Genomic DNA, 14,749 nt, shown 5'->3' with positions numbered 1-14,749 from the left:
CCAATGCGTTTTACAGCTCGCTTACGTTCACGATGCTAATTGGAATTGGTGTCCACTGCGCACACTAGTATTTAAAACGTGAATGTACAATTGCTCCTTTCTTTGCACTTTTTGTCTGTTAGACTTCACTCTCTAACGAACCTAGCAAACAATCTTGTGAGCAGAGATGCCCACGCCCCATGATGACGTCCGAGATAGGTTTCGTTGAGGCTTTGCACTTGCTGTGCGTGTCGCAAAAATACGTTCCAGATCTAATAACACTCTGACAGCAAATTGTGCAGGTATTGCATGTAACATGCTGCGTGTGCTAAACATAGCTTTGACTCCTCGAAATGGCCATTGGTACATTACCTCCTCATTTATGTCAACTTCCTCATACAATGTTTAGTATACATCCCTGATGTTACTTTCCCGCTAATATACACCAGACTTCAATGTGTGAAGGAGAGCTACAGATGAAGAGCTACGTATCTGTCGCCTGCATCCACGCAAAGATAAACAGCGGGTACAGCTCCTGAGGCTCTAAGAGTTGGGAGGCTGGCGGTCGGTGACGGCCGCTAGGAGCGCGGCAGTCGGCTGGGCAGTAGCCATCAGCCGCTGGGCGGCAGCAGCGTCGCGGAAACCAGTGGCTGCTGCGGCACACTCAGTAGTCGGCGCTCACAGATCCAATGTACGTCTGCGCGGAGCCTGTGGAGGGAATGAAGCTGGAGGACGTGTTCTTACAGTTCGCCGGTGAGTAGTTCCGGCGCAGCCCGCAGTACCTCTCCTGTCCAGACCCACTTCTCTTCGGAGCGGGTGTTCCTACCTGCTGTCCCTTGGCATATCGGCTCAAAGACTGCGTCCGAGAAGCTGCTTTTTTCTTCTGTGGCTCTCCAGTAATAATGGATATTGGTCGAGCTGCCTAGGAACTGTAAACTGCGCACTAAATATTCAAAATTAATTAAGCAATGTTTAATACTAATTTTTTTCGTGTGAATCCTTCTGGGTGTGGGCACTCATTCACAACAGTGCCTCGTGCGAAAGGAGCAGTACCTATTTTGCGCTTTACCATACGTGTCTGTCACCGCCTAACAAAGAGGTTTCCCAGAGGTCCTGCACACTTAACCCATTGCACGTAATTGACACTGCCATTAGTTCCGTCACATTGAATATTGAGTCTTGCTTCCTTTAGTGACTGGTAAACGCTTCTTTATATGTTCGTCGATGTCAGCGTCTACCAAACTACGTTTTACTGTGCTTAAAAACTGTAAAGGACATGGTTTTGTAAAGAGTATGATTCAGAAACTGAGGCGACAGCTTTTGGTAGCTATTAAGAAAAAGATACCCAAATATTCCGAGCTACTTAAGCAACCGCAATGCAGATGCTACGCTTTTATAGTACGTCCAGACAAGTTCGTCTGTTAGCGAAATAATACTGTAGTTAGAATTGTTTTGTTAACAGTAATCCTTTTCGTAAAAGGGCTAAACATTGAAATTCCCGGCCATCACGACGTGTCACTGTTAAGAATAAAAGATATTGAGACAAATACGAACTCTGTACGTTCTTTTTCTAATACAATTAGTTGAGCTTTTGGCCTACCGTATGTTAAACGTTTCTTTTTTATGCATACGCTACAGTTTATATCGTCTAATAATTCCTTACCTCGAAACACTCGGAGATGACATACAGGAGAACATAAAAATGAAGCAGCATATAAGCTCTTACAGAAGTGTTTCGGCACTGCTCGTATAGCAGTGCCGAAGTGCTGCTGCTCAGGGGGGGAAAAAAAAAGTATCTTCAAAGAGGCCAAACTAGAATTTTTCTTCGAGCATAGCGAAAGAAAGCTACCAAAATTCCGCTAAATCAGTTGCTTTTGCATTTAACGAATAGAAGGGGAAAAATACATGTGTACGAGACCTGGACATTAAATTAATATTTTCAGTGCCCAACATGTCATAACGGACAGAAATACACGTAGTACGCATGAACACCGTTTTGAAGTAATTTCAGGTAACTAATTTCTTGGAGGAAAAATGGCTTGCCTCGTCTGAGGAGAAAAAAGTCTCTCAGCAGATTTCCTTAATTCTCTGAAGAGTAAATGCAATCGAACTCCTATTAATCTGCCTTTCTTGTTACTATAAAGAACGGTTTCCTCGGTCGCGCTTGCCTCTGTAAAAAAAAAAGCTCTTGGCTAGTGTTTATAAACAGGCTTCCGATAACGTGTTTGAAAATCAGACGCAACAAGACGGTTACGAAACATCTTGGTTGGAGTTGTTTTTGCCGCCAGTGAGACAGTACTTTCTTTCGCACGCTAACGAGTTACACCGAAAGAAACGATTTCTAGTCAAGTTATCGTCGCCCTTGTTGGAGTGTGTTGCAATCAGACTTGAACTTCTGTGTGCCGATCATGCTTGTATCCGCCTGAATGAGACATAGGAAAAAAATTTTGATCCGGTACACAAGCAAAAGCACCAGAAGATACATTTCAAACAGGAATATCAAAGAAATGAGGAAAACGCCAATCTTCACGATAGTGTTTTGTCAGAGGGGTCTGAACAAATGTGACCTCAACTGTTTCGAATGTGCCTTATTTCCATAGAGAAGACACCTAAAAATGTTAAGGTTTGTAGGCCAAAATTTTTATTTCATTTGAGAATTCATACTTCCAAAGCATTTTCATTCATTAAATTGGCAGAGTCTTGGAATGGATCATTACTGCACTGAACAGGAATTTTTAGGCGTTATTTTGTAATAAAGACTGATATGTTTCGATGTGCAAACGTCCAGCATTGAAACATAAATTCACATCAAACCAGTGTAAACTCTGAGGAAATCGTTGTTAGTGACCTACTAACAAGCATCTCCCACCCAATTCGATTGGAGAAACACAGGTACACTTCAAATGTCGATCAAGTGATTGCCTTTACAGTGTCTATACATAAACAAATACACTACGCATACATTGTTCCTGTCTGGACTTACTTGTTTAAAAAAAGTTCCCATTCCCCTGTCCTGAGGAGGAAGTTCCGAAGGTTTCCTTTTGTTGTAAGAGAGGTGCCTGCCGCCCCCCCCCCCCCCCCCCCCCCCCCCCATTATCTCCAGTTGGGACTCCCTCTGCCGCAATACTGGATCGCCTATTCTTTCGCTGAAACGTTCCTGCTCTACCGCGGGTCATTACACGATCTGCAAGCCCTATCTGGAGATAACTTTCCCAGTTATCCACTTCGTCTCGATATATATCAATGTTCCACCGTAGTCTATAATTTTTTTCCTCTTTCTTCACTCCTTAGCTCGCATGCTCACACATGACATTCAGCTTCCATTGCACATATGTGGTTTTAAGGCCTCAGGTGTTCTGCATAGTGTCTACCACTTACAACGCACACAACGTTCATGCAACCATGTCAAACTGTCAGAAAAGTCCCTCTCTCGGGTGCTGTTCACTCTTTCGCACTCTGTCGTTTTGTGCTAGGTTCGTATTGTTAACACAGTCTCGTGACCCGTAATGATTCCTTCCAGAAAAGAACGTCCCGCGTTTTTCATTAGTCATTTGCAGCAATGGTCCAGACGTCGCAGTTTTTGTTCGATGGCCAGTCTGTGTGGGGACAAAAACTTTGCTCTTCCCTCTTCTTCAAAACATTCTGGAGAATGACTTGAACAGACGATCTGAAAAATTAGAGCTAATACAGAGGTTTACCAACAGTCAGTCTTTCCAAGCGCTATTCGCGAGTGAAAGAGAGGGAGGGGGTTAGTTATTGCTACCAGCAGTACTATCCGCCACACATCGTTTGGTGGCTTGCGCCGCATAATGTACGAGGGCCGTTCAGAAAGTAACCTCCGGTTGATTTAAAAAAATACACCAAGTTAAATAAAAATATTTTAATACATACATCTTACAACTACATCTTTGCACTATTTTTCTACATAGTCTCCATAGCGATTGAGGCACTTATCGTATCTCTTCACAAGCTTTGAAATTCCTTCTGCATAAAAATCACTCGCTTGTGCCTGGAGCCAGCCTGTGACCGCATCTTTGAGCTCTTCGTCGTCATCAAACCGCTGTGACCCGAGCCATTTCTTCAAATGCATGAAGAGGTGATAATCACTTGGCGCCAGGTCTGGGCTGTAAGGTGGATGGTTGATAACGTCCCACTTGAAGGACTCAAGAAGGGCCGTTGTTCTGCGAGCAGAGTGAGGACGGGCGTTATCGTGCAAAAAAACGATACCGGAAGTCAGCATACCACGGCGTTTGTTCTGTATAGCCCGTCGTATCTCTTTTATTGTTTCACAGTACACGTCTTGATTAATGGTCGTACCACGTTCCATGAATTCAACCAACAACACCCCTTTGGCATCCCAAAACACCGTTGCCATCAGTTTTCTGGCAGAAAAATCTTGCGAGGCTTTTCTTGGTTTGGTAGGCGAATTTGAATGTGCCCACATCTTTGATTGTTCTTTTGTCTCAGGGTTCACGTACTTAATCCAGGTTTCGTCACCGGTCACGATTCTGTTTAACAATGGTTCTCCTTCGTCCTCATAACGTGACAGAAAGTCTAATGCAGAGGCCATTCTTTGAGTTTTGTGGTGGTCGGTAAGAATTTTGGGCACCCATCGTGCACAGAACTTACGGTAACCCAATCTTGCTGTCACTATCTCGTACAAGAGAGTCTTAGAAATCTGTGGAAAACCAGTAGACAACTCCGACATTGAGAAACGTCGATTTTCACGAACTTTTGCATCAACTGTCTGAACGAGTTCGTCAGTCACCAATGATGGCCTACCACTCCTCTCTTCATCATGAACGTTTTCTCGTCCACTTTTAAATAAACGTACCCATTCACGGACAACTCCTTCACTCATAACTCTTGGTCCATACACGGCACAAAGCTCACGATGAATAGCTGCTGCAGAATATCCTTTGGCTGTAAAAAACCTTATGACAGCACGCACTTCACATTTGGCGGGGTTTTCTATTGCAGCACACGTTTCAAACTGCCACAAAAACTAAACTAGCGCAGGTACGACGTTCACTCGACCACGGGTTGATGCCGACTGACCTGTTGAGTGCGTGAACGCACAGATGGCGTCGCTACTCCCCCCACAACCCGCACTGTGACCAATCGGAGGTTACTTTCTGAACCGCCCTCGTAGATGAGAGATGTTCGGTTTGTTGCTCCTTTGCGATTTGTGACAAAAGAGCATTGACACACAACGGCCTCACATAGACTTTTCAAGACTATCTGCTCACAGTCGACTGGACGAATGCTCATCTGTTGTTTACAGTTGTTAGTTCAAGCTGCCACTGAAGTTACTGCGATGACGTCACTTACACACCAGGAACAAAATAAGTCTCGAATCTTCTTAGATGAATAGTGTGTACAGGGCGATGCAGCTGCCCCTTACCTATGGATTTTATGCAACCCGCAACACCTTCAAGTATCTCGTGCAACATTTTCATATTCTTTCGCTCGCTCTGTGCAAACTTAGTCCTCCAGAAAAAATGAACAGGGCCTTTTTGTAGAAAATTTAATGTAGTTAAAGTTTGTGCTGGGATAAGTTTTCACTAGAGACCGTATTTTTCGAATTATTCAAGAAAAACCTAATAAAGTGGCCTTCGAACGCGTTTTTCTTGAATAACTCGAAAACCATGGTCTCTAGCGAAAACGTATACCAGTAAAAAATGTGACTACATTAAAGTATCTATAAAAAGTCTTGTTCATATTTTTCTGTCATACTAATGGTTTGCACATGGAGTTCGCAAGAATATAACAATCTCGCACATAATTTTTTAAAGCATTGCAGGTTGCATAAAACCTGTCGGTAGGGATAGTTGAATCATCTTATATAAGGCAAGTAGAGAATCAGGTTCTTTCCTATGTGAAATCATAAAGGGTTGACACCTGTAACAGCAGCGCAAAGAAAGAATAGAAACAATTTATTTAAAAAATACCGACTTTTTCGTAACTGTCCATTAAGTAACAATAACACTCGTCCTGTGTTCGTGAATGGCATGGGTAGTCTTCCCTAAAACCCCTATCTTCCATCTGTATGTCCTGTCGCTCTCGCTCTTACGACTTTACCTCTTTGCTTTGCCTTCTAGATTTTCACCCATCTCTCACGTTTCTTACCATTCATTCGTCCGATTTTCGGAGGAAAAGAGTTTGTGCTGTTCACTGTTGAAAGCAAGCATTTGTGTTGCAGCCTCCAAATAAAATTTGCGAATTGAGATATCGAAATTGTAAACATGTAATAACGTTGAACTGCTCATACAAACTTTCTCTTGTAGTGAAGTACTAAGGAAGCAACCTAAAAAGACTCTAAAACTCTAAAACTTCTGGTACTATAGAACTCACATCCTTGAACGCACATATTCCATCAAGACTCATCTAATAAGTAATCATATGTAAATGATTAGCCTTTCTAAGACATGGTTTCCGTTAAAGTAACAGCCCACGAAATAATGAGATTTTTCTCTTACAAAATGAGATCGCATCGGATGTATACATGAATAGTTCCACATAGTATGACATTTCTCGCACTGTGATTATTACGGTAATGCGGTAACGAAAGGTTTAGAATGTAGCCTTATATACACGATGTAACAGCTATAATACAAATGAGTTTCATTCTGCATATTATAGAAACAATACATAAGCATGTGTGAAGAATAGCCACTTAACAATGTGGCAGTAATTTATTGTTTAGGAAATAGCACCAAGGCAACACGGTTAAGGCGCAACACTAAAGCATATCACAATAAGAGTATATCTCAACTTCAGAAGGCACGGAGCACGAGAACAACATGAAAACAATGCGTAGATACCGGGTGACGCCAATGTGTTACACATGCGTAGCTTTCACAATTCAAGATGTAAACGTTGGAAGCGATAAAGGTACCACGAATTCGAAGGACGGTTAATCTTCGATAACATAGATTTTCTGTAATGGACAATAGCGCTTGATAAACCGCGTAAGTATTCTTAAAAAATCCCAGTTAAAATCGTGAAATTGTTTGTCAGTATGATTAAATGGTACTGTGACTGGAGTTCGATATGCCCTTCACGATACATTCCTCTCAGATAAATCTGAATAACAGTTAACCATGAAAGATCTTGTGTTGTACAAAGATATGCACGGTTGCGTTACACTCCATAATCACTCACAGTGCGCCGTTCACATAATTGTACAGCTGTCCAGATGTGATATTCCCTAATTTTCGTAATGATACAAGTAGGAAAATTGCAGTAACCCGTTGCATCACTCTGGTGCAGTTATACGCCATACCAATTATTTCCCCATGAAATGTTCCTTCCGAATGACAGGGCGCTGGAAAGACAGTATTGTAACTCACTAAGACTCTTACTACCACAGCTAGTTTCCAAAAACTATCTAGAAGGCTTTTATAGTGTGTACTCAACGTGTTTTTCACAGGTACAAATGATTCCGGGCAGTTGTTTTCGAATACATAAAATTCAACAACATGGGTGGTTCTAGAGAAGGAACTGACACTGAACACTGGTTGTAATATATGTCCAGTTTTATACAATTAGGTTGCATCTTTATTGAATTATGTCGTTTCCAACCGTGAGTGAAGTTACAATATTCGACTCCAAACGACAAAAGACTAGCACAAATTACCAGATTGAGCTCCTTGAAGGAAATGAAAGGAAGGTGATGTTCAGCGTAGGAAACAGAAGGATCTCATACAATATGTGTATGAAACAGTAGCACTGCAGGAAGAGTTTGGTCACCCTATAATATGGAGCTAATTCTGTCATGTAAGAGAACCTGTAGAGTTGGTTCAGTTCTAGCAAACTTCTTGTCTTCTAATGCAATGTAACAGCACTATCATCGAGAGCTGTTTTGCATAAAAGTGTATGAAATAATCGAAACTTGAAGTTACTCATGTTAGCCCTGTGGTCTTGTGTGTGTATATCATGTAAACCAATTTTAATTGTATTATTTTAGTATCATTCGTATGCTGTATGTAGCTAATCAACACAGCGACCACAGACTGTAGGTGACGCACGTTTAAGAAAGCTGGTCTCGTATTAAGGACAACAGCATTCCCATAGCTGTCCTGTAATACTAATTCAGGCTTCCTGCAGTTTTCCTAAATCACATTTAATAGCCACCAGCGTGTCACTATTCTTTCCCATGGGTTTCCATAAACACTAGACACCAGGAGACACTAGACACCAAACTTTACGTATGGTAGCGTGCGCCACACACACACACACACACACACACACACACACACACACACACACACACACACACACACACACACACACACACACACACAAACAAACGAACTAGCGCTAAGACATGCTGCTTGGAATCATGCTGCCTTTCATCTCAGCACAGGTAGAAGTAATTTCGAGATAAAAGTTTTTAAATTTTCACCAGGACAAGCTGGTCTGAAAGGTTAAGATATCCTGCATCCTCATTCTTGAGCTTACATCGAAAAACCGCACTGAAGTCTCAGCGATTTGTTAACAATAACAGCTTCTTTGCCGAATCTGCAGTGTGTCTGTACATACCACCTCGAGGTAACCATTCTACACATGACCAACAATCGATGAGACGTTATGGCCTACCATGGCTAGTACACAGTTTTACCACAGGCAGGCTTCCCGCAAGTGTCTTGTCTTGCCTTTCACGTTGTACCAGCGTGCTACAATTTGTATTTAATAACAGACGTAACTTGTTTTACTAAAGAAAACGCGAAAAGCGACCGTCAAAATTTAATTTCCTGACTTGATGTATTTGACCTGATAGCGGCCTTGATTTTCGTACACAATAATATCTCTTCAATTAATATGAAACGCCAATTCACAAATCCTACATCTAATGATATTTTGAAGTGATTCCTCCAAACCATTCAAAGATTGTCGAACCATCATTGCAAAAATCTCGGAAACAAGGCATTACGTATAATTCAGACGGCATGTTCAGTGAAGTAAGATACCTGGCACTGAAGAACATTTTTACCACTTCACAGTTCAATTAGCATTGAGATACGAAAATAAAAGGTTTTAAGGTAATATAAGTTTGGCGACGCAAAGTTTGCACGGTCAGTGTGTTTCTTGTTGTCCTATGACGTCAGTGCTGACTAAACATTAGTGACAGAAACCACAGCTACGTAACGTTTCCCTTCTCCGTGCATCGTCTAAAACTTCAAGTATTCGCTTACTTAATCTCTTTTACTCTCTCTCTCTCTCTCTCTCTCTCTCTCTCTCTCTCTCTCTCTCCACCTCCCCTCCTCCCTCTCCCCGTCTCTTTCTCTCCCTCTCTCTCGTCTCCCTGTGGTTTTTTTTTATGGTGGAGAGATAGAGAATGAAACCGAAACTGCTTTATACCGTTGAAGTACTACACTGTGTCAGTAACATGGTGTCTACTTGGGATCAGATTTGAGTTTCACCGAATGCTGCGTAACTGTACTATTTGTAGCAGACGTAAGTTATCGGTGTATACTATACAGCGACGAGATGTACTGTGACTATCGTTGTTAAGACATCTTTCTTGTTCCAGACATATTAAAAGGCAGGACGATTGTGTATTCTGGTTTTTATGGTCTCGCTGAAAACGATAGCTGCAGATGGCACTAAAAAAGGAGAGAGCAGGGGAGAGAATGTGAAAGGCATAGCATCAGCTGCGTGAATAGACTAATGAATTGGTTGACACACTTACACAATAAGAAAGTACCGAAAGCGCAGATAACGTCGGGATTTCGCACTGTAGCGTGCCGCGAGTATTACTTTCGGCCGTCCGAGTTACTGATACTAGGCGTAGCATGAGGCGCTACCACAGTCTCCATCTCATATTATGGGAACGCAAGAAGGACATACAGCTGTGAATTTAATGGCAGATGACATAGCTCAGACGCGGAAAAATGCTACTAAATTTCAGTGTGACTTCAATACACATATTACTGAACCTGTCAAATGCTGTACTGTCTTTACGAAGACGAAAACCAAAATCTGTTTGAGCAGTTCATTGACAAACGAAAACTCGTAGTAAACGAAGTTATTAAACTGACATTGTAGGATTTAAAGCTAGTTAGAGAAAAAGATTGCTTCCAAAACACTCTGCTGAACTACGCTAAATACTGCACAGGGCAGATTGACGTTAAAGATCATCACAACATAGTGATCAGTTTTTCACTGTAAAAGAGTACAAGGACAGTGTTTCAAAAGGAAGCCCTCTCGTTTGCTAAAAATCCAACCCGGCTGTATTCAGAAAAAATTCGAAACTAAATGAAACGTTTGTTAATTTTTTACGATTTTGTTGTATCATGTTAATATTACACAAGACTTTCACACCCAATTGTTCAGTTAATTATCACACAGGCACCGTGTCGCCATTTATAACCAACATTTGAGCCACACCTCGTGGGTTGTCCTTTGTTCTCTCATATCAAATATCAAGAGCCAGCTTTCCGAGAAGAAGCAACGGATATCCCTCAAAATCTGCGTATATATCCTACAGATATTTTGCACATACAATTAGCCAAATAAAAACTCGCATAGAGACGCACAAACACTGTCAGCCTTCCCACGCTACATTAGAGGATGTAACGGTAAGAAACCTCAATACACGCTCAAAAAATAGTGTTCTCCGCTGCGCACTTCACTTAGAGTCTCAGCGTATATATGGAGATCATTTAAATGATGCCGGGAGCTGTTTACTGCCAATAGAAAAGCTGTCAGGGTATGTCTAAATACGGTGACACACTTCAAAATATTTACCTACGTGACACGTAACAGCAGTGCTAGGATCATAACGACGAGATAAGATAAGAAACGTAGGGAAATCACCTTATCTCATTTAATTTGCATGTTCCGTTGGAGTGGAAAACAATAAAGAAGTGTCCTCGACACCTTCATAGGTTGTCGAACTGGTAAATTATGATGTAGCTTCACTTAATTATTTGATATTGAGTGTACGCACAGTTCAAACGGAAGACGAGTTTTTTCATAAAAACCTGGATGAGGTAGATAACGTGTCAACAAGAATAATTTCCGAGCCCCCTCAAGATATCAACACAAAATTTTCGACAAGAGACAGTATGGAGGGGGGCGAGTTGTTTTCAGTACCGTCAATCCTTGAACTCCATAACGTTCTGCGACGCTGCTGGGCCTGTGCTCTTGTTTCTTTCCATTACAATGTTTTTACGACATTGTATACTTTAGAAAAGAGAAGATAAGTGACACTGAGTGTGTTATAATGCACAACAAGATCATACTGCACCACCTGCGTATCTGCAAACGCGTTTGAGCTTAGATTCACGGAGAACAGGGAATGAAAGAAAGAACTTTATGAGACTAAAACAAGTTACTTTACTCCGAAATAAAAAACGGTAACTAAAATAGAAGCAGTCTTTTCGGTAGTGTTCATCTGTGAAATAAGTCTACTGCTGGGTAACATTCAGTATCTTGTTTCTTCCTTTGTTATTGGAAGATGTTCACGATGGGACCGTTGTGCGCTTGAAACACAACCCATCGTCGAAATGCGATAGTGATGACAGCCGTGTTACATCCTTAGATGGTAACGGCCCAAAATACAACTCACCTTCCTGTTGAATCCATGGCACTACACCCCTGAGGGGTGTATTGGTATCTCTCTGTCTAACACTGTTCTTTGATGGTAATCAGTTTTAGGAAAATCTTGCACTCGTCGTTGAAGGGAACCCAGCACCTTTTCCTCTGCGTACGACGCTGATGAACGGTTTGCACCGTTGGTCGTAATGGGCGACTAGAGGCCAAATTGATCGTGTCAAGACGGTTGCGCCAGGTCTGCGTCGACACAGCTTTCACAATTGCCTCCAGAAAGACAGCGCACTTCCAGTCGCATTCACCTCGGGACAGCTACGAGCTGTGATTTCAGTAGCTGTTGTAGCTGACCACTAATGCGGCGGACAGCTTCTCCCTCTCCTAGCCGTAAAACGGCAATTCGCTCGTAGTCTGTGGTTTAAATGACCGTTCGAGGGATGCTGACAGACTGGACAGTGTATTATGAAATTTCTGCCGTTTCCGCTGTGGGGCCTAATGAACGAAATACGAAAGTAAAGAATATCAGAACATCTGTGTGTGTTGAACAGTTTCTGGGAAACCGAACTCAGCATTTCATTCTCGACGAAAGCTATCTTCAGATGTACAAACAAATTTAGGCATGCCCCTAGCGGATAACGTCCGAAGTTACATGAGGTTCTTCGCCGACGACGCTGTTGTATACAGAGAAGACGCAACTCTAGGAAAAATGCAGCGAAATGCAGGAAGATTTGTAGAGGATCGACGCTAGGTGCAGTTGATAGCGTAAACAAATGTAAATTGCGCACCAGTAGTCGGACCCATTATAAAATAACACGATTGAAGAACGATCACTAGAAGCAGTCACACCTAAAAAAATCTAGGGATATGCGTATGGAGCTGTGTAAAGTGGAACGATCTCATACTAATCTCAGGTAAGGCAGATGCGACTCAGGGAAAAGGAGATAGCTGACAGTCTCTCGTTAGACTAATAGAACAATGTTCGTCACTGTGCGAACTATACCAAACAGGATTATTTGAGGAAATGTAGAAGATCCAAAGAAGAGCAGTGAGTTTCGTTTCCGATTCATTTAATAAGCCTGAAAACGTCAAGGAGATCCTCAGCCACCTCCAGTGGCAGGTGCTGAACGAGACACGTTCTGCGTCATGGTGGGGGTTTGGTTTTAGGGGCGTGTTTCTCCCTGAGGTGATACGATACGCGAAGGACTCGTGATAGATAACAGAAGCAACCTGCATTGGTGGAGGGATAAGAAACGTAGCTGAAGCGACTTAACTGGTTCACACTGGAACGACAGCGATGCAAAACCAATACGATTGTGTATATCACTAGGTGATATACAGAGAAATGGAATTTCAAGTATCTGATGTTCCTTCAAAAAAACTTTCGTTATGCAACTGAATCAATGCTACGAGTATATCCATCGCTGTAGTTATTCAGTAGTTCTTGTATTAAAAATTAAAAACCACTGTTTTGGAATTCTCGCGTATACTTCATTACGCAATCTTTCTCATTTTATTTGAAGAAACTATTCGATAAAATTAATTTTTTTTGCATCTTATAGTCTGATATCACAGCTAATAGTTTCTTTTCTGTTCACTATTGCCCCTAGTTGCTGTCATACTTCGAACTTAAGTAAAACATAGGCATATTTTGAAAATTTTGCAATATAAGATGCAATTACTGACCAGTTTACGAATGGTGCATTTTAGGTATACATTGCTGTGTACTAAATGTAGCTAATATATCGAAATTGTTCTTAATACTGGAAGGAGAGCGATACTTCTTTTGCCGGCCGCGGTGTCTAGCGGATCTAGGCGCTCAGTCCGGAGCCGCGCGACTGCTACGGTCGCAGGTTCGAATCCTGCCTCGGGCATGGATGTTTGTGATGTCCTTAGGTTAGTTGGGTTTAAGTAGTTCTAAGTTCTAGGGGCTGATGACCACAGATGTTAAGTCCCATAGTGCTCAGAACCATTTTTGATACTTCTTTCCAGTCTCAAGTAATTACCTGACACATTTGGAAGTTGTGACGAGACTGGCAGCGACGTGCCACAGGCGAGGCTATTGCATCCTGTTGTGTCTTGTTGCCCATTGCATGGCTCCTGTGGGAACACACGTGTCGCACTAACAGCGGTAGTGTTGCGCGACCCTAATTGCAGCGTGTCGTAGTGCATATTGTATCGCCTCACTGAGAACCATACCTCAGAGTTCACACACATGCGTTCTCAGAAGAATCAACCAATATATTGGTCCCTCCCCTATACCTCTCGAAAGACGTCGATGGTAAAATTAGCTTCAAGCTGACATGGAGACTTACCATTAATCATTCTTTCCGGGAACCATTCGCACTTGGAACTGGAAATGGGAAAATTGACAGTGGTACACAATGTATCCTCCACAGCATGCAGCGAGGTGGCTTGCGGAGTGTAGCTGGAGATGCACGCAATCTATAATGTCTCGTACAGTATTGGCGATGCAGCGCACACTACTAAACTGCATTGGAAATGCAGTTTTACCTTGACCTCCATTACACAATTGGCTGCGCATAGCTATAAACTAAAGTCAAAGGAATCTTGCAAATGAGATTCTAGATTTACAAAAATACAAACTACGCTGGTCGTGTGGACGGTGCAAAAGTTTTTCTAGTGGTTTGCTTTGCATTCACTGTGTGCGTTGAAAGAAACAGGGAAGTACTAGATATCCAGACCATTCCCGCCAGCACAGCGTAGTTTCCCCTATTTTGCAACGAGAAAACAGTTTTCCCGGCGGAACGCGCACAAGGCTGCAACGCATAGTTTAAACAATATAGCAAGTTTCTATATCTTGTGAAAATTCCTACTGTATACCATAAAGCCATTACATCACTTTACTTCTCTTCTCTGAGGCATCAAATGATCGTAAATCCATTGCTTCTATCATATTTGCTTTATTATCGCAGGTCAACATCTTGTACTAGGCGACATTGCCTTTGGCTACTGATGCGAAGATTGTACTCGTACTCTCCATTCGTTTATGGTGACAGAATGACTATCGTGCATTTAGGAGTAGTGGAAAGCCACATGAAGTCAAATGAGAAACCGCTAGAGAAAATAAGAACCGGAACAGTCGGAAACCACTGACCTGAAGACATAGCGGAAGACTTTCAGAAGACCAGAAGCCACACAATCATATTTATCAGTTTAAAAACTTAACGATTATCAGTTATGGATCAGATACTTG

At 42.1% G+C, this 14,749-nt stretch overlaps 1 protein-coding gene across 6 annotated transcripts in view; it reads left to right on the top strand.

Moving 5' to 3' along the window:
* Positions 1 to 14,749, top strand: part of LOC124615342 (hepatocyte nuclear factor 4-gamma) — a 695,490-nt gene that overhangs the window by 476,028 nt on the left and 204,713 nt on the right. Inside the window, exon 1 of one of the 6 annotated variants that reach the window (XM_047143142.1) lies at positions 615 to 732. The exons of 4 other annotated variants lie outside the window; for them this stretch is intronic. In XM_047143142.1, the coding sequence (XP_046999098.1) occupies positions 669 to 732 (64 nt within the window). In that variant the 5' untranslated portion in view covers positions 615 to 668. Of the gene's footprint in view, positions 1 to 614; positions 733 to 14,749 lie in introns of those variants that run through there. One more of the 6 variants, XM_047143147.1, reaches the window with a different exon arrangement.

Source organism: Schistocerca americana, chromosome 5 (assembly GCF_021461395.2).
Source record: "Schistocerca americana isolate TAMUIC-IGC-003095 chromosome 5, iqSchAmer2.1, whole genome shotgun sequence".
Lineage (NCBI taxonomy): Eukaryota > Metazoa > Arthropoda > Insecta > Orthoptera > Acrididae > Schistocerca > Schistocerca americana.
The sequence above is the reverse complement of the archived record's forward strand: the minus strand, read 5'-3'. Positions and strand labels throughout refer to the sequence as shown.